At 59.6% G+C, this 19,517-nt stretch overlaps 1 protein-coding gene and 1 long non-coding RNA gene across 2 annotated transcripts; both read left to right on the top strand.

The window, feature by feature from the left end:
* The first annotated feature begins 1,166 nt into the window (after positions 1–1,166).
* On the top strand, positions 1,167–8,534 carry LOC135576410 (uncharacterized). Its single transcript, XR_010468123.1, has 3 exons — positions 1,167–1,374; positions 8,085–8,173; positions 8,274–8,534. It is a non-coding gene; the product is annotated as an uncharacterized LOC135576410 (long non-coding RNA).
* A 526-nt stretch (positions 8,535–9,060) lies between these two features.
* Positions 9,061–19,401, top strand: LOC102094863 (cAMP-dependent protein kinase inhibitor beta-like). The gene is made up of 5 exons (XM_005509665.3): positions 9,061–9,372; positions 15,679–15,775; positions 16,504–16,659; positions 16,975–17,126; positions 17,600–19,401. Exons 4-5 carry the CDS (start codon positions 16,982–16,984, stop codon positions 17,680–17,682), a joined length of 228 nt encoding a protein of 75 aa, XP_005509722.1. The 5' UTR covers positions 9,061–9,372; positions 15,679–15,775; positions 16,504–16,659; positions 16,975–16,981; the 3' UTR covers positions 17,683–19,401.
* Positions 19,402–19,517: the final 116 nt, after the last annotated feature.

The raw sequence follows: 19,517 nt of genomic DNA, 5'->3' as shown, positions 1-19,517 counted from the left end.
CCCCTGCGGCGGCGGGGCGGGGCCCTGCGGACAGCCGGGAATCCCCGGCATCCCCCCGTGGCCCTCGGAGCGGGGAAGTGGCTGCTCGGATCCCCCCGGCACCGTTCAGCGCCGAGGGGACCGCACCGACAGCGGGAGCCCGGCCCGGAGCGGGGGCTCTGGGGTGCCCCGGGGCTGGGGTGCCGCCCAGGCACCCACCGCGGGAAGGGGTTGGCTCCTCGGAAGGCAGCTCAGGGTCCCGAGGCATGTTTTGAGTGTGTTCACTGTGAACTGGGTCCCCTTGGAAAGGCTGGGTCAGGTCCCCACCAAATGTCCCCAGAGCAGCTGTGGGGGCCTGGGGTCAGCTGGCACCTGGATCCAACTGAGAAGTTAATGAAGCCCTGTGATTTTTCATCGATACAGCTCGTGCAGGTAGATATGGCCTTGCTGAGGGCTGCTGATGGGGTCAGCAACAGCATTTGAGTCCCAGAAAGAGCAGAGTGCTGGGTTGCTCCTGGCCATCAAGTCCTACAAGTCTGGTGCACCGCTCTGCTCCAACACACATAGCAGCTCCAGTACACCACTCAGCTCCAGTACACAACCCAGCTCCAGTACATCACCATCCAGCTCTTCCTTGCTCCAGCCTTTCCCCACAGTCTCTGGCGCCTGGGATTCCTGAAAGTTGCTCTTGCAAGTAAAGAAGCAAAGGTAGCATTCAGTTCTTTAGGCTTTCCTGTGTCTTGTGGCACTGGGTCCCCCATCTCATGGAGCAATGTGCCCATATTTTTCGTCGTCATCCTTTTGTCATCTATGTACTTATGACAGCTCTCCTTGCTGTCACCTCCCAGCTCCAGCAGACCCCCCAGCTCCAGCAGACCACCCAGCTCCAGCAGACACCGGCTCCAGCGCAGCTTCCATCTCCAGCACATCTACCAGGCTGAATGAACTCCCCCTGTGGGACCAGACCCCGGGTGAGGGGGGACAAGGGACACACGGTGCCAAGGGTGGGAGCTGGAGCTGGGCGGGCAGCGGGTTTCCCTGCCTGGCCGGTGTCTGGCACGTCCACCCGGAACAGCGAGTGCTGTCCTGCTGCTGGCGTGTGTAATTCAGGGGCTGAGATAAACTGGGATGTGCTAGCCCACATCCAGACCCTAAATTTAGACAGCGGGGAATGTATGTGACTATGCAGCAGCAGGCAGGATTTGGGGGCCACAGGGCTGAGGCAGGCGGTAGACAATGTGTCCCCTGTGTCCTTGAGGCTGAGGAGGGTGTCACACTTCTTGCTTCAGAGATAAAGCTCCGGGGTTTGGCTTCTGTTGGCACAAATTAAAAGGAAAAGCTTTACTGTGTGGGCTCCCAGAAGCTGCCGGCTGGTTGCACCCTGCAACAGGACAGGTCAGTGCCCATAAACTGCTCACTGATGTCAACGGAGCTCAGGTTGCTTTTCCCTTTGGGAGGTGGCCGGGGGTGGCTGGAGCCCCGCCTGGCCTGGCTGTGTGCGGGCACAGGTCTGGCAGCGCCCGCGGGACAGGCAGTGGCCTTGGGGACACGATGGGCTGGTGGCAGACACAGCACCCGGGTGGGAGTGGGGGTTCTGGATGGTCCCATCCCTTCCTGGTTGGATACCCAAGCCCTGTGACACCTGCAGCAGGCATGTCCTTCAGTCCCTGTCCTCCAGGAAGGGCAAATCAGATGGAGGGGGGTTGTCCCCTTGGTCCTGCTGTCCCCATGTGCCTTGTAGGAACGTGAGCCTGCTGGCATGCGTGGAACAGAAATCCCGCCGGCTGCGTGGACCCTGGAGTGACCGATCCTCCTCACAGTCCCCTCGTCCCCTTTGGTGGTGCCACCAGATGGCAGTGCCGGTATGAGACCGGTGCACGCAGCCGCGGGCAGTGGGGACGGTGGCTGGGGACAGCGGTTGGGGACAGTGGCTGGGCTCGGTCCCTGCCCGCTCCGGCATGGCCAAGCAGGGTCCCAGCTGCCAGGAGGGACAGGACACCCCACTTGTGTCACAGGGGTGTCCCCACACCTGGCTTTTGCTGGTGAGCAGCAGCCACGCCACTGCCACCCCTAACAGCACCAGCCCCTCACTGTCACCTCTCGGGAGGTGACATGTCTGCAGTGACAGCTGCTCCAGGGCTGGAGTGGGACCTGGCAGGGCAGGCAGCAATGTCACGAGTGACAGGGCTGTGACAGTCCCCCCTGCACCAAAGGACACGCTGCTTTTACACCACCCTGCACACAGGGAAGATGATGGATGGGAGATGAACCCAGGGACATGAGGCTGCCTCCAGCCCACCCGCAGCAGGAGCCCCCAGCCCGTGTCCCACTGCTCAGCAGGGCTGGGAGCATTCTTGCCCACAGACCCCTGATAAAACACTTTTTTTTCTGCTCAGCCACCCCCTCCGCTACTTCTCCTGCATCTCTCAGCATGCCTGAGGCACAAGGAGACATTTTATTTCCCCTTCCCCCTGTCTCTGGTTCATTAGTGGCCAGGGGATCACTTTCTGCCCACTGTGGGGGTGTTATCGGGCTGAGGGTGGCCCCAGACTGGCAGCACAGCTTGCCAGGGGTGCCCTCCCACCCAGGGACCTGGGGGGGAAGAAATGATCTCGTGTGACAGTATCTGGGACAATACCAGCTTAGCAGTGGGTGCAGCCAGAAGGGCTCCTGCTGAGCCCGAGCGATGCTATTCATGGATGAACCAACATTATGGTGATTAATAATAATTAATAATCGAGTCTGTATTTGGAAAATCAACTGAATTCATCAAGCACCTTTCCTCCTGAGCTTCATTGAATGCAGACAAATGCAGGCATGGTGTAAGGTGCATTATTTGGGGTTTGACAAACCCCCGGTCCATGGGGTTGTCCAGCCTCCCTCCTCACCCGTGATTCTGTGATCAGCCTGGGGGTTGGCCCCGCTCCTGGGTGGGGCTTTTAGGGCACCCAGGACCCTTCCCCTCAGCCACCAGCTGCCAACAAGGATGTCACAGCTCTGTGTTTCAGGTGCTCTGGGGAACTGCTCCAAGATCTCAGGGTGCTGCTGCTATGAGGGAGGCCAGGCGAGGGGCCAGCAGTGAAACTGCCCCCCGTTTACTGCCAGCTGTGTGTTTTCTCAGCTGTGCTGCCTCTCTTGGATCTTCCAGACCCCAGTTGAGAAGGAAGACAGGCACAAAGCCAGGCTGGGATGGGAAGGACAAACACAAAAGTCCTGCAATTACAGCATCTCCCTCCCCCCTTGTCTAAGGATGTCTTTGAATCAGGGAATTAGTTTTCTGCTAAGCTCTTCTGTAATAAACAGAGACTCCGGAGGACTCACAATGGGTGATTGCTTGGCCTTTAATTACAGACAGAGGTAGGGTGGTCAGGGTCACAGGAGCCGGGATTCAAACCCAATGGAAATGAGGGGGGTGATTTCCGGGAGCACCATTGCAGGCACCTGCAGAACCTTCCGCGCTTGAGCTCCAACTTTGGCCCTTTTGTTCACCAGGGGCCTCCCATCCTGCCGCACCGCCGGCTTACCAGCAGAATGCATCTCAAATGCATCAGCCCAACCGAGGAGCCTGATGGAGATCAAGAAAACCCTCAGAATGTAGTGATGGGCATCCTACCTGCTGGCATTGCTGCTGGGAAAGCCATTGAGATTGCATTTGTGACCCTCTTTGAGGATGTTTTGCCAGTTTGAGATGTCTTAGAGACCAGTGGGGTGAGGCAGACCTGACATGGCTGGTGGTTTCCATAATGAGCCATCACCAAACCTCCAATTTGGTCTTGTCCCGGAAGCCTCTCCCAGCAAGAAAAGCGAAGGGCATTGAGGCCAAGAAATGCCGGGCACCCTCTGTCCTTGAAGCTTGATTTAGCGACTGGCTGGAAAAGCTCCGGCATTTCCCTGCTGAGTTTGGACAGACGCTGTTTGTCTTCCCGGTGGCGGTGGCCAGATGCCTGGTGGGTGATGGATGAGAGTGTCAGGCAGGAGTTTCTGCACTGACACAACTGCTGGGAAGGAAAATCTGGGGAGGAGGTGACTCCACTGTGAGCCGAATGTCCCCCCAAGGCACCAGGATCTGAGTCGGTGGGATAGGGAGGCTGGGGGAGGAGAAAGCGGGGAGGAGCTTGATCTGAAGGTGTCCTTGGTCCCCCAGGCAGGAGGGCCTGGCTCTTCTGTCGTTCCCAGCCTGCAGCCTCCACACCGCTGGTACTTCTGCTCTAGGTCTGAGCCCCCCAATTTACTTTTCCAGCACCCAAAGGGTCCGACCTTCCTCCAAACGCCAGCACAAGAGCCCCTGAGCCCCTCGCCTGCGTTTTCCACCATCCCCTGTGGACAGGGTGTCCCCAGTGCCACCCGGGCATCCCGGCCGCGGGGACTGCAAATCTGGGATGCCCGTGGAAAGCTGTGTATGGCGCAGGCGGTTTTCGAGCCTGTTCATTTTCAGCCTTAATGATTCTTCCTTTTGGAGGAATGGCTAATGAGCCGTGGGGATCCAATTAGATTTCTCCAGTCAGCCTTTCGCCTCATTCCTTGCTGTTTAAAACAAAAAAGAAGGAAAAAAACCCACAAGCGCCAGCATGGAGACCATTAGATCAGTGTCTCCTTAATGAGTTCACGGTTCCGGCAGCAATATCTGTGTTTGACAGGAGAGACAGAAACTGAGCTGCACCCATGGGCGAGCGAGCCATGGGGTGGGAGCCGTGTTCCCCCCTTTGCAGACCCTTTGTGGGGTGCAGGGGAGCTCAGAGGGTCCTCATCAGGTTTGGGGGTTGCTCCCTGCACTGGATGCTTCGCATGGCACCCATGTGGATCCCCGGAGCCACGTGGCTTTTTTAAGTGCAGCAGCATCTGGGGCTTTATCCCATATTTCTGCTGGGTCAGGGATGCTGATAAAGCCCAGGGTAAAGTATCCCCATTTGGGTGGGAGGACCCCAGGAAAGCCCAGGGTGGGGGAGAAATGGGGCCACCAAAGCAGGGACAACAATGAGATGCCATTGGGAGCATCAAAGCCGTGGTGATGCTCACCCGGATGGAGACAAGACACGGCGGAGGGGAAGGTGCCACCAGCGAGGACATTCTTGTCCCCCCGCGGTGCTGGCAGACCCCTGGCCTGGCCGTGGTTGTGGTGGAGCTGCCGAGCCCCACGTGGCCCTGCCGAGCAGATTTTGCTTGGCTGCCTGGGCTATATTTAGCTGCCTGTAAAAGGGGTTAGCGAGCAGCGCTGGAGCCAGTGGCACAGCTAAGAATGTCAACGTAAAAGCAGACAGGGATAAAAAAAGCCCAACCCGGGCGCTGGGAGCTTTACACAAATCCCTGTGGCTGCTGGAGGTGGAGGCAGCGAACAGGCAGGGCTGCGGGCAGGGCTGACGGCTGCTCGCTCAGTTAGCGATGCGCCTGCGGTGATTTGGGCTGGCTTGGCTGGTTTATAGCATCCCAGCACTGAGCCAGACAGTGAGGGTCTGCTGGGGGAGAACGGGGCCTGAAGTCTGGTGGGTTTGGTTGAACCCCAGGGCTCTCGTGGCAGGCATCCCCCTCCGCTGGTGGGGACAGTTTGTGAGGCTCCCCACGTCCCCATCCAGGCAGCTGGAAGTTACTGGAGCATGAAAACAGATCTGAGCTCTTTTTTTTACCCATGAAGATGTGTTTTGGGGATGCTTTCTTCATGCCCGGTTAACTCCACCAAACCTTTCTTCCAAAGGCTTGCCTTGCCACCCCAATCTGGTCTCTTAAAGCCAAAACCACACAAATCCCACCATGTCCCAGCCATTATTTTGGTTGAATTTTCCCATTCTGCTGGGAATGGCGAAGTTGCAGCTGAGCTGCAAAGACCTGTGCAACTCATTGCAGGTGTTCCAGCTGCCTTGACCTACAGAAATAGGAAATACAGCTCGTGCTGTCCCCCATTGTGGAGGGGATGCGTGGGGCTGTGCTCGCACCCAGGGGCTGCTCAGCTGCACGGCACGGGGGGCAGGAGGTCTCCATCACCCCATCACGTTGTGTCTGGGGGGAGATGGTGCTGTGGAATCGCTGTGCCCTGCAAGGACAGTGCAGTGAGCTCAGCTCCAGATGGCTGGGTACCCGGAGCAGAGAGGACGCCCGGGAAGGACGTTGCTGTCTGCTGTGACCTTAACATCCCCTGTTGAGGCAGCACGGAGATGTCCAGACTTCCTCTCAGCAGGATGCTCCACCCTACCTGCTGACAAACTGCCTCCTTGGGAGGTGTTTGCTGGCATTTTCCCTCTTGTTTTAAATCCTCCAGGCAATGAGATGCGCTCACTGCCTTCGGCCTCTGAGACCTCATGGGCAGGATGGTTTTTCCGAAGAGCTGAGCAGGTTTTCTGCAGATCCAGGGCTGGTTTCCCCATGTAGGGGTGGCTGCAAGGCCGTGTCCTGCCCAGGCTCATGGAAAGTCTCTGTCTCCAGCCAGGGAACAACCTGCAGGTCCCCAGACCCTGTGACCCATCTCCCAAAATAGCACCTTAACGGAGGGACTGACGCAGCCCAGGGGCGAGCTCAGCTCAGAAATAACCTTTCCTCCACGTCACCTACATACCCAGTGAGAAACCAGGGTTTAAACTGGACTGGAAACTGGGAAGATGCATCTAAAAGAGGATGCACTTTGCTGCTCTCCCTGGGAGGTGACTTCTATCGCAGCTCAGAGCCCGCAGTGCTGGGCAGGCGAGTGGAGAGCAGCACTGCTCCTCCCTGCCTGCACCTCCCTTTTTTAGGAGAAAATAGGATTTAAAGCAGGTGGCAGAGCAGGGAGCAGCAGCACCTCCCTTAAGGATAAAGCGGAACCTGTCCAGACACTTGGGAGGGCTCGGACAGTATATTTTAGGTCCCTCATCAGCAGGGACGCTCACGCTGCTGGGAGCGCTCTGAGAAGGGGAATCCAATGCCTGCAAAGCCCAAGAGCAAAGCAACCTTTGTTCCCTTGTCGGTGCAGCACCGAGCACCACAGCACAGCCCGGTACCAACACTGCACAGGTCCTGCCTGAGCTGGGGATAAGTTTTCCTTTCCATCTGCTGTGCCAACATGTTTTTGCATCGCTGGAGCTTGTACCCAGGGGTTTTGTGAGCTTCAGCTGGGAGTTTGGGCTCCTGATGCTCCATGTCCTGAATGCAGGCAGGTCTGGAAAGGTTCTTTGCTGCCATCAATGCACATGGAGGAACTTGCACACCTCTTGTGTGCCTCAGTGTCCCCAGCTCCTGCAGCCCAGGCATCCCCAAAGGCTCACACTGTCAGAGGGAAGTGCTGAGCCTGGGTGGGCAGAGCATCCCTTGGGGACAGCTGGAGGAAGAGACACCCACCCCAGGGTGCTCCAGCAGGGCCCTCCCCAACCACCCTGGGCTGCCCTCCTCTCCCTCCCCATTCCCGCAGCATCTCCTCTCTTGCTCCCGCTCATCCCCCGAGCAGAGGGATGGCAGCCGTTACATCCCAGCCAGTGTCACATCCCATCAGGTGCCAGGCAGGATAAACATCGCCGGTGCTCGGCCCGAGACTGCTCCGGAGCGGGGAGACAGTCAAGGAGAAAACGGAGCGTGAGGAGGCTAAAAATAGCATCTGGCAAAGGCTCCCTCCCCACCGGCCGCGCGGGAGCTGCCAGTCGCCCGTCACCACGCGTGAGCGAGCAGGCAGGATAACGTCCCTCCGGCCGGCTGCCGGGGCCACGGCTCCAGCGCCCCGAGCTGTTGGGGCACGGGGGTACCGGAGGCTCAGACCAGCCAAGTCCTGGCTGCTCAACCATCCCTTGTCCCTCTGCAGCCCCAGAATGGTGAGGCACGTCCCAATTTGCCATGCTGGTTGGTGTAGAGGTCAGGAAATCATCGACCTTCTCAGGTCTGCAACCTCTACCAGGCTTCTCCCTGTAGCCCTTGTGCCTCGGAGCTGAGCTCCCCCAGGGAAGGGACAGGATGGGGACCTTGCTCTGGGTGCTGAACATCACCCCTCCCCGTCAGCAGGGAGAGGAGCTTGGCCTGAGCCAGGAATTTGGGAATGTGCCCCCTGAGCTGCTCCTTCTGGGAACAGCATCCCGGTGCAGGGCCAGGGGAGCAGGGATGCTGTCACCCAGGGGACACCCCCCTGAAAGCGCTCCCTGCTTCCCCATCCACAGGGACATCCACCTCAGGCGGGGACATTCTGGAGCCTCTCACCAACACTGCTCTGTTTCCCTATTGCACACACCAGTGGCAGCCCAGGGAGGTGGGTTATCGTTCCCGCGTGCAAATTTGAGTTGCTTTTAATTCACACTCAGAGTGGGTCTGAGCATCACTGCCTCACATCCCTCGCTGCTCCGATCCAGCTCAGGGGTGCAGGTGTGGAAGCCCCATCACATTGGCCATGTCCACCCCCCGAGGTGATGCTGGTGCCAGGAGCAGCTGTGGCTGCCAGGATGGTGACATCTGCTCTGCACCCAGGCCCTGCCCCGCGTCCTTCCGCCGTGAGAACGGCCCTTGTGTTGGGCAAAACACGGGGTTGTGATGTGATCAGGTGGATCTACCAGCCAGAACCAGCTTCTCCCAGCCCGCCCGCCGACCCTCCCCAGGCACCACACACCACGGGGGTGCAGCCACATTGATTAAACTATTGTTTTTCCCAAATATTTTGAGCCTGGCCATTATTTTGGGCTGAAATAAATGTGCAGGGAGGTGTGTGGGCTGGGGCCAAGCTGTGAGCAGAGCCCTCCTCACCCCCCACGGGGGCTATGGGGCTCCTTCCCCAGGGCTGCAGCCAGGGACTCTAATTCAGAAGAAATGTGGGGTTTTGCTGGCTGGGAGGCAGAGCCGCTGGGTGCGCTGGACTGCGAGCCCCCCGCCTGGGTCCCCCCGCACACCGCAGGGCAACGGTGTCCTATGGAGCCTGATGGGGGGAGATGGGTGGGGATGTCACCGCCCCCCCAAACCGCGGGGACACAGGGGATGCAGCCCCCGGGCACGCTGGCAGCCACCGGCTGCGGGGGTGCGGGGGGTGTCGGCGGCAGGAAGGGGCCGGTCCCGCTGGGGATGGGGGGGCGGCGGGCGGGGCGGGGCGGCGGGTGGGTCCCCCCCGCGCGGAGCGGGGCGGGGGGAGCGGCGGGCGGGGCGGCGGCGGCGGCCCCGGGTGCCCCAGGGGCTGGAGCGAACCGGAGCTTCCCCGGGGCTCGGAGCCCGGCAGCGTCCTCCGGCCCGCCCGGCTGGCACCGCATCGGCGGCAGCACCGGCACCGGCACCGGCGGCGGCATCAGCTCTCTCACGGGCATCAGCATCAACACCGACACCGACATCAGCATCAGCACCGACACCGACATCAACACCAGCATCACTATCAGCATCAACCCCGGGACAGGCATTAACACCAGCAGCAGAACCAACACCGGCATCGGTATCGGTACCGACGTTGGCACCGGCTCCGGCACAGCCCAGGTGAGCAGCTGGTGGGTGGCGGGTGCCGGTGACGTGGTTGCACAGGGGCCATGGGCCATGGCGGTGGATGATGCTCTGTGCCCATGGGCGCTGGGGACCGGGTGCCAGCTGCATGGCTGCAAATCAAAGCAAAGAGAGGGTGGAGAGGCGGGAGGCTCGGGAGATGGCAATGTCCTCAGGGGGCAGAATGATTTGGAGGGGATGAAACGTAGTGACAGGCTGTGGTGCTAAACAGGACAGTGGGGTGTCTCTCAAGGACTTGGGGGGTCCATGCCCATTCCACTGGGGACAGGTGGCTCTGGGAGGATGGGGTTGAGCAGTGGTCAGGCACCATCAAGGCTTGTTCATCTTGGGGTGGGCACTTCAGGTCAACCCCCCTGGTGGCATCTCAGTCCCATCCTGGCACCCACCCTGGCCCCTCATCCCCTGCCCCCTCCCTTCTGGCAGGTCCTGGGGTCACCTGTGCCCCCTCCACCTCCCACCCTGCCCTGTGCTCATCTCAGCTACCCCGACCCCCCAGCTCCAGCCCTCAGCTTCCCAGATTTGAGCTTCCCAGATGATTCTGGGCCTGGGGAGCTGTGGGGGTCCCAGGCAGCAAGAGCAAACAGACACCCAGCACAGGGCTGAGCACCGCTCCGTGCAGGGGACACACTCGTCTTGTACCTCCTCCCCACCTCGGGCAGGCGTCATCCTCTTGGGAGGAAAGGGCTTCCCCAGGGACAACCCCTCCTCGCTGCCTTCAGGGCATTTTTTTGGCAGGTTGCCCCTGCAGATGCTTGGATCGGGTCCCTTTGGTCCCCAGAGCTGGCTCCTGTCCCCTGGCTGGGAGGCAGTGCCAGCAAGGAGGTGGCAGAGGCAGGATGTCCTGTGCTCACCCCAAATACTCACAGCCCGTGACCTTGGGGCTGTCCACCAAGGGACACCTCAACCCTTGCTCTCATAAGGAGCTGCCTGCACTCCTCCTGGGATGTCCCCTCTTGTCACCATGGGGCAGGAGAGGTGGGAGGTATAATGGGGTGGGGGGAGCCTTACCACTGTCTCCACCCTTTATCTTCTCAGCAGCATCTTCCCCCAAAAAGCCAGAGGATTTGGAGGGGGAAATGTGGTGGCAGAGCCAGGTTCTCCTCACTTTTTTAAACAGTGGGAGTCGCAGCATTTCTTCGCAGGACTGGGATGCGGGGGGTGGGCGGAGCTGGGGCTGCTCGGGGAGCCTGTGGTTGCAGCCACCCTGGGGGAAGCCTTGGGGTTCAGCTCCCAGTTCAGCTGGCAAAGCTCTGGCACCTGTTCCTGACCTGACCTCATGCTCCCTCACAGGACGGGGTGCTGGGACCCTGTGGGGACGTGGCACCGTGAAGGAATCCCGACGGTGCTCCCAGCATCCATGTAGGGATGGGGGAAAACATCTGGACCTCTTCCTCACCATGCATTGGTCCCTCCCGAGGGGATGCGGCCTGGGGAGCGAGACACCCTGGGAGATCTCCCCTTCCCTTCTTGGAAGGAGAAAATCTGCCTCTGCCAGGGAGCTGGGGGGAGCACATGCTGGGGGCTCCCCGGGGAACCGCAGGTACCAGCTGCAGCATGTGGCCTGGGAGGCTGGCAGCTGGTTCCGTTGCCCAAAATTAATTACCCAGGTGCCTGAACTTGTGCTGCTACTTTGGCAGAGCTGGGGAGCCTCTTCTGAACTCAGCGCTGCCTCCCCGGGGCGCCCCGCTGCCCTCCCCACACTGCCCAGCTGGACCACGGTCCTCCCAGTGCTGGCCAGTGGCAGATGGAGAAAAGGGACCTCGTACTGGGAGGATGCTCCTGCAGTGCACAGCAGAGCCCAGGACCATCCGGCTGCATTTCAGAAAGGCCTGGGGACTCATGTCACCCAGCCCACGGTGCTCCTGACATGGCACAGCCCAGCGTGCCCTTGGTGGCGCCCAGCTGGCACCCTGTGTCCCCGCAGGTCACCCAGCCCCTGCCCTGGCAGCCCATGGCCTGTGTTACAACATCTTTGCAGCTCCTTGGGTTTCCCCTGGCACAAATCCCTGTGCCACCCACGCCATCTGCGCCCACAGCCAGGAGAATCAGGGATGTCCCTGTCCCCAGTGTTTCAGATCAGATCTGTCTGCTCCCACCCAGGGTGCTCAGGCTGGAGCAGCTGCTGAAGAGCCATTTGGGGAGGAGGGAGCCTGAAATTGCTAAAGAATGAAACCAATTTAGATGTGGGTGACACGTTTATTATGCAAAATTATAGTTTGTGCTGTCGTCGGAGCAGTTAACTAAAGGTTACAGTGGGAGCTGTATTACCCAGGGCTCAATCATCGCAGTTACCTCCCGTTAGATCACCTGCTTTGCGATGGAGACGCGTGGTAGGGGAAGCTCCTGCTTCCCTCCCTGGGCTACGGGAGCAAACACTGACTCATCTGTGGTGCCGCATCCCTCTGTGCGGGCGGCAGGTGGGTTTTCATCATCCCCAGGTGAAAAGGGCTGTCGTGTTTTCCCCCTTGAACTTGAAAAGGACCCAAATGCAGATGATGGGACTGAGAGTAGCCCCAGGAGCCAGGAGAGGGGGGAGACGGGCTCAGCCCTCCCACCAGCACCCAGCACCCTCGCAGGTGCTCAGCAGGTTAAAGCTGGAATTAAGCTGCCAAACCCTCCAGAGCACTTTTTCCATCCCAATCCAGATCTGCAGGATCCGAAGGGGTTTTTCTGGGCAGTTACAGCCTGAGGTCTGGTGGTGCCAGGATTCGCGTTGGCAGTGTTTGGGTTTGCCCTGCAGATGCTCGGGGAAACTTTGGGTTGGGATGTCAGCAAGCGCAGGAGCTGGTTTTGCTCTTACCCTGGAGCGGGACTTGCTCTGATTGACGTTTGCAGCATTATAAACCGAAGCGACAGTTTATACAAATGGCCTGAAATCCTGTCCGGAGACACTCAGGTTGGATTCTATTTTTTCTCCTGGGTATGAGGGTATTAAACGGAGCTGAACTCTGCCATCATTCCCATGCTCAACAATGGATTGATAGAGCAATAATGCACATTTTTTCCTCCCAGCAACTCCATCCTATGGATGTCAGCAGCAAATCCCACCTCTTGTGCTGTTGGCATCCAGAAATTACAGGGAATGGAGATTGTTGGTGTTCCATTTCAGAGTCCTTCATTCTCACTCTTTTCCTTGAATGGGAATTTAGGTACCAATATCCAACAAGCCTGAATGAGCCCCACTGCAGAGCCAGTGGAGGGTTTATGTTCGGTTTAGGCTGGCATTAGCTAGGACACAGCTCAGGATTTAGTGTGAAAAATAAATTTCTAAGTACTACAGCTGAAAAAATCCTAAATAAAAATGTTTGCCCTAAAGCGTGCTAAAAGGAGACAGAGGGTGAGTGAAGGCAAGTGAAGGATGACCTCTAGAAGCATCCTTGTAACCCAGGGAAAGGTTTGAGTGGAGTAATTCAGGATTTGGATATGAGTAGGATTGGGACTGAGCCTAAGCCTGGACCATCATCTCCAGGCACTTGGGCTGGGATGTCCTCAGGCTCTGGGCTTGAAGCAAAACGTGTTCTCCACATCCACCTTCATTTAACCACCTTAAATATTCTTGCACCAGCCAACATCCCTGGAGCCTTTTCTCATTTTCTCCCCCTGCCCTGGAGACGATGAGTTCAGGACAATATTTATTCCCTTTCACCTAGATCCTGGGAGCTGTTTATGGCCTCTGACAGATGACAGAGCCCATTGCTCCGTGGCAGCGGGTGCTGCTCAGCATCCCCCAGGCTCCGGCACCGGCGTCGGGCAGGGACGGTGCTGCCTGCAGCCGCGTCCCTCGGGACGGAACCGCCGGGACCAAACCTGCTGCTCCGGGGGAAATCTCTCAGTTCTCCAGATTTTATCCTGTGTTTAATTATTGCCATCTGCTGTTCCGGGCCCCAGGGGCTGTTTGGTCTGTCTGTTGGCTGTCGGTCTCTGGGTAAATCAGCCCCGTTGGGTTTTCCTCTCTTGTGGACTCATCACTGATTCTCCTGGATGATGCTCTCATGGTTGTAGACTTAAGCAGAAGAGATTCAGGCTGGACATGGGGAAGGAATTGTTGCCCTGAGGGTGGTGAGAGCCTGGCCCAGGTACCCAGAGAGGTGGTAGATGAACCATCCCTGAGACACCCCAGGCCAGGCTGGACGGGGCTCTGAGCAACCTGAGCTGGTGAAGATGTCCCTGTCATGGCAGGGGGACTGGGGGGCTGGGGAGGTGCCTTCAACATAAATCATCCTGTGATTCTATGATGCCTTTCTGAGCCAGGGCAGCTCTTTCTTTCCCAGTTTGCAACACTCATTTAATCCAATGTTATGGTTACACTTTGGTAAATCCTTCCGATTTTTCATTTGTGTTCATTACTAACACTGAGACTGTAGAGTTGCCAGTGGATTTTCAGATGGCTCACGCTCTTCTCTCCTGTCCTCTCTCCACCTTTCCCCAGTCTCTTCCATCACAGCCCATCTCCAGGAGGGATTAAGGTTTATTTCTGCCCTCCCTCCTATATCCCATTAGGGGCATTAAAGCAGGAGCCAGTGGCCCTGAGGACCTTCCATGTGAGCCCAGGAGCTTTTTTGAGTTGAGACCACATTAAGCCTGCCAGAAACAGTCCCTGCTTAGAGGGGGAAATCTCTGCTCACCAGGTGGAGGGCTGGGGTTCATGCAGCGTTATTTGCCCCGTGCTGGGTGGGACTTGCTGCCCGTGGGACTGGTGCTGAGGGCTGGTTATTGCCCAGTTCTGCAGGACGTGAGCGTGCGGAGCCACCGGGGCTGCCGGGATCCAGGTCTGAGCCAGCGCTGGGGGCTGGGGTGTGCATAGGGAGACTGTGTCTGTCTGTCTGTCTGTGTGTCTGTGTGCGTCCATGTGTGTATGTCTGTGTGTGTTTGCAGCTTGCGAGTGCACAGGTACATTCCTGTGTACATGCATGTGCACATGCATGCCTTTATGTGAGCACACACGTGTGCATCTGTGTGCATGCATGTTGGCATGCATGAATTTAGAATCATAGAATCATTTTGGTTGGAAGGGACCCTCAAGATCATTGAGTCGACCCATTCCTCCACCCCTGTCCTTGCCCCATGTCCTGAGAACCTCATCTCCATGTCCAACCCTCCAGGGCTGGTGACTCCAGCACTGCCCTGGGCAGCCTGTTCCAATGCCCCACAGCCCTTTGGGGGAGAAATTGTTCCTAAATCCAACCTCAACCTCCCCTGGCACAACTTGAGGCCGTTTCCTCTGCTCCTGGCGCTTGATACTTGGGAGAACAGACCAACACCCATATTTATGCGTCTGTGTGTGTGACCATGAGTGCACACACGTGTGTGCTTGAGCACTCTCACGTGCTCACACCGTCACATGCACCAGGTGTATGAGCCCTGGCTCCCCCCAGCTTCTCTTCCCAAACGGATGCCAGGGTGACACAGCAGGTGCTTCTGTGCCATCTCGGATGCTACACGTCACCTCCCCTGTCCGGGTGCCCGGAGCGGGGCTGCCAGGCCGAGGGGCCGCCAGGCGAGCAGGTGCTGCTGTGGGACACTCGGTGACAGATGATCAACCTGAACTTGAACATGTGCTGGGTGATGAGAAACTCTGTGACCAGGAGGTGACACGGCGCTGGCACTAACAGGAGCTGGCAGGAGCGTTCACGCTGACCTAGGGACGCACATACGTGCTGATATGCGTACAGGGCACGTGGCATACACATACATGTGCCACGGGACACTATGTATGCACATATATGTGCCAGGGCATGCCATGCATTCACACACGTACTACAATGCACCATGCATGCACATGCATGTGTCAGAGGGTGTCATGCATGCACAAACATGTTCTGCAATGCACCACATATGCACATACGTGTGTCACGGGACACCACGCATGCACATGTGTCCCAGAGGACAGCACACGCAGAACCTGAGCTCAGCACCAGCTGCACATACACGTACATCACACACAGCAGCCTGGCCAGAGGTGATGCAGGCAAACACGCACATACGTGTGCCAATGCACACACGGGTGCCAAAGCACACTCAAACGCGCAGCTCCAGAGTGCCGTAGATGGCGCACGTGTGCGCACACACCTGCACATGGACCATCGTGCCTCTGCTGTGTCTTTTCCACGGGTCAGCCACCACTCGCAGGGCCACCGACCTGCCCTCCTCACACACCCGAGCCTCACTCCATGCCTCAGTTTCCCCAGCTGAAAAGGGCCCGGGTCCTGCCCCGCGTGGGGCAGCCGCCCTGTGACCAATCACCTGCCGGGTTAATCATTCATTTCTCCTCCTCGCACACAGCCGGGGTCACTCGTCCCGCTCAGCACGGTGCCTGTGCCCAAGGACTCGGGGACCTTGGCTCGTCCTCTGCCGGAGAGCGATTCCCAGGGCAACACTGGTGAGTTTGTGCCCCTCACAGCAGGACGAGCTCCTGCCACCACCAGCTTGGGGACACCAGTCCCAGCATTGCCACCAGCGTCTGACGCGGAGGGGATGGGGCTGCCTGGGGATCCTTTCACCCTGTGAGCAGATGGGGGTTTGGGGAGGGTGGAGGTCCTCATGTCCCTGCAAGGTCCTGTGCCACCCACCGTCTGCAGTGCAAAACACCTCTGCAAAAGTCCAAACTCTTTACCAGTGCTGAGCAAAGATCTTGGTGACAACCCGGTACAGGGGCTGGCTCCATGCTGGGGGGTCTGCAAGGTGCTGGGGGTTACTGGGAGAGCCCCCACCTGCCCAGGGGACCCCGGTAGGTGTCACCACTGCCTGCCGTGGGTCAGCAAGAGTTGCTCTCCAAGGGACACAGTGGTGTCGCCAGCTTGGGGACAATGTGCCCTTATGCCCTGGCACTGCAGCTGGTCCTGCTGTTCCCTCTCCACCTCCCTTGCTGTCCCACCTTCCAGCTGGGTGTCACCTCCATGTCCCCATCCCTGCTCTCCATCCTCCTCCCACCTGCCCCCGAGGGGTGAGGGGTGCTTGCCCTCTGCAGCCGGGATTGACAGAGCCCCCCAGGGAGGAGGGTACCGTGGGTGCCCTGCACGGGCACACAGCCTCTCCCACCCCCAGGCTTGTTCCCCGCTCCCTCCTGGCACCAGCCCCATCGCTGACCCTCTGTTCTGTCTCCCCCAGGTTGGAGCCGGAGGGGATCCAGCCCGGAGCCCCCATCTCCCGTGGAGTCCCTTGCTGGCTGGGGGACACTGGGAGGCGGAACAGCCAGGCCAGGGAGTGGAGCAGGACCCTGGGCACGGGGGAGACGCCGCGCCAGGCCAGGCTGGAGGGCGCCCGGTAAGGCTGCTCGGGGCGGGCGGTGGTGGTGGGACCCCCAGGACCCCCCTTCCTCCATGATGCTGTGACCAGCAGAAGTCACAGCACCCAAAGGTGCCAACCCTGGGGACAAGGGAGTCCCATTGGAAGAGTGGCCCCTGCCTTCACCCCTGGAGACCCTGCGGTCAGAGTGGGTGGGGGATGTTGTTGGGGGCTCAGCCCCGTTCCCCAGGGATGCTGCCTGCCCTGAACCAGAGCATCCAGCCTGGGCCACAGCTGGGTCCCCTTTGCCTGCCATGCTCAGCGGGGTGACAGGAGGGGACTGTGTCTCCCCAGGGTTAGAATGACCGAGGTGGAACCTGTGCTGGACTTCGCATCCTCCGGGCGAACGGGCCGGCGCAACGCCCTGCCCGACATCCTGGGCTCGCCGGCCGGCGTCAGCCCCTCCGACCTGCCCCTCAAGCTGGCCGAGATGTCCCTGACTGCAGGTGGGTGACGGGGAATCACAGAATCACAGGATGGTTTGGGTTGGAGGGACCTTCCCAGCCCCCCCAGAGCCCCCCCTGCCATGACAGGGACATCTTCACCCGCTCAGGTTGCTCAGAGCCCCGTCCAGCCTGGCCTGGGGTGTCTCCAGGGATGGTTCATCTACCACCTCTCTGGGTACCTGGGCCAGGCTCTCACCACCCTCAGGCCAACAATTCCTTCCCCATGTCTGGCCTGAATCTCACTCCTTTAGTTTAAACCATCACCCCTTGTCCTATCACAACAGGCCCTGCCCAAAATTCTGTCCCCATCTTTCTTCCTGGCCCCTTATAAGTCTGGAAAGGCTACAACAAGGTCTCCCCGGAGCTTCTCTTCTCCAGCTGAACACCCAACTCCCTCAGCCTGTCCCCCAGCAGAGTTGGGGACAACGGGGTGAGCAGGGTCTGTGGTGGCTCATCCCTCGCCTCTCCCGCAGGCAGCGCCCAGGAGATGCAGTCGCCCTCGGCGGAGGCGCCCCCTCCGCAGCCCCCCAGCCCCGAGCTGAAGGACACGTCCTAACCCCACGCTGGGGGGGCCGTTGCTGAGCAGCAGAGGATGGAGGAGGCCGTGGAGCACCAGCCCAGCTTTCCTGGCACGGCCGGAGTCCGCTGCATTTTCCTCGGTGCTACTGCGGCGAGAGGGACCGTCGGGTCTCGTCTTGACCCTGCCATTTGGGGAGCATCGCGTGGCGGGGACCCCCGTGACGGAGTGGCGATTCCCACCCGTGCCCTGGGCGAGGACCTGGCGGGGGGAGGAATACTTTTCTTCTGGGACATCTGGCAGAGCTGAGCACGGGGGGGTGTCCGGGCGGACTTTCTCCCTGTCGCAGGAGCAGCCCGCGGGTGTTTCTGGCTGAGTGTGGTGTTCACTGTGATGTTTTGGGTACCACTTCCATCTCCTGGCCTTTTGTCCTGGGTGATGCTGGAGCCTTTTTCAAGAAGACGGGGGGAGGAAGCACTGAACACCAACAGGTCCCCAGCCCTCAGGCAAAGTCCCCAGCACCCCAGGGTGGCACTGGCCATCCCCAGGCTCTTGGGCAAGGACGGTGGCTGCCATGTGAATGGGCACGTGTACACGCGTGTTCGTGTGTGGGGGTGCTTGTGTGCATGGCGCCCATGTGTGTGCTGGGTGTCTGTGAGCACGGGTGTCCCTGTGCGTGAGTGACCATGTGCGTGGGTGCTCACCCATGTCAGCGGGTGTCCGTGAGTGTGCTGGGGGTCTGTGAGCAGGAGTGTTCACATGCGTGGGAGCTTCTGCAGGTGGGTGGGTGTCCCTGTACGTGGGTGTTCCCATGGGTGGGTGTCCCTGTGTGCGGGCAGCTGTACACGTGAACATCCACATCTCCTGGTCCCGTTGTGTCAGGGGGAGGCTGGGAGTGTGCGTGGGGACCAGGGCTGTGCCGATTTGGGACACTGACACCCAGGAGGGTGAGGGGACAGGTGACAGTCCCTGCCCTCTTCATCACCTCCCAGGCTGGGGGGTGGGTGTGAGTGGGGGCTCTGGCTCCCCAGGGACTTGTCTGGGGAATAAATGGCCCGTCTGTCCCTGGGGAGCCGTGTCCTGCAGGTGTCCCAGCCGGATGGGGGGACACCCATCCTACGGGATCGAGGGCTTGTCACCCACAGGGGACGCAAGGCAAAGGGGTCCCGCTCGGGGGCACTGCTGGGGGGAGGAGGCTCTCAGCTATTTTTGGGTGTCTGTGATGACAACTTGGGGCCAGAGAGAGGGAGAAACTGTCCCTCCCAGACCTGGCCACTTTGACCCCAAAGTCCCTAAGATGGAGGCATGTGCTGCAGCCACGGGGTTCAAGGACACCCGACCCCCCCAGCTGGGACCCTCCGCTGCCTGGGGACAGGGGCAGGAGGAGGCGCATCCCCAGGGGGTGGGGGGGACATGCTGTGGGTCCCATGATCCCATGTCTGTCCCTGTCCCCAGTGTCCCCCTGACACACAGAGCATCACCATGGGCACATGTGTGTGTGCCAGCACACACAGGGTAGGGACAGGGTCATACGTGTGTCCCCACACACAGACACGGAGCAGTGACAGGGTTACGTGTCCCTACACACACAGAGCAGGGGTGGGGTCACACATGTCCCCACACTCCCCTGGATGCCTGACCCCCCCACTCTGGTTACTTGCTGCTCCTCAGTTTCCCCAGCTCAGCTTCCTTGTCCCGAGGACAAGTCACCCTGAAGGACACCGCCATCGCTGGCGTCCCCATGTCCTGGCCATGCCCCCCACCCACAGACCACAGGCAGCACCTACCCCCCCCGCCAATTTGAGTCTGCCATGGGGTGGGCACACACCTGCACCCTGCCTCAGCTTCCCCACATCCCGCACCCTTTGGCCACC

Source organism: Columba livia, chromosome 26 (assembly GCF_036013475.1).
Source record: "Columba livia isolate bColLiv1 breed racing homer chromosome 26, bColLiv1.pat.W.v2, whole genome shotgun sequence".
NCBI classification, from domain to species: domain Eukaryota; kingdom Metazoa; phylum Chordata; class Aves; order Columbiformes; family Columbidae; genus Columba; species Columba livia.
Note: the sequence above shows the minus strand (reverse complement) of the source record. Positions and strands in the feature narration are given on the sequence as shown.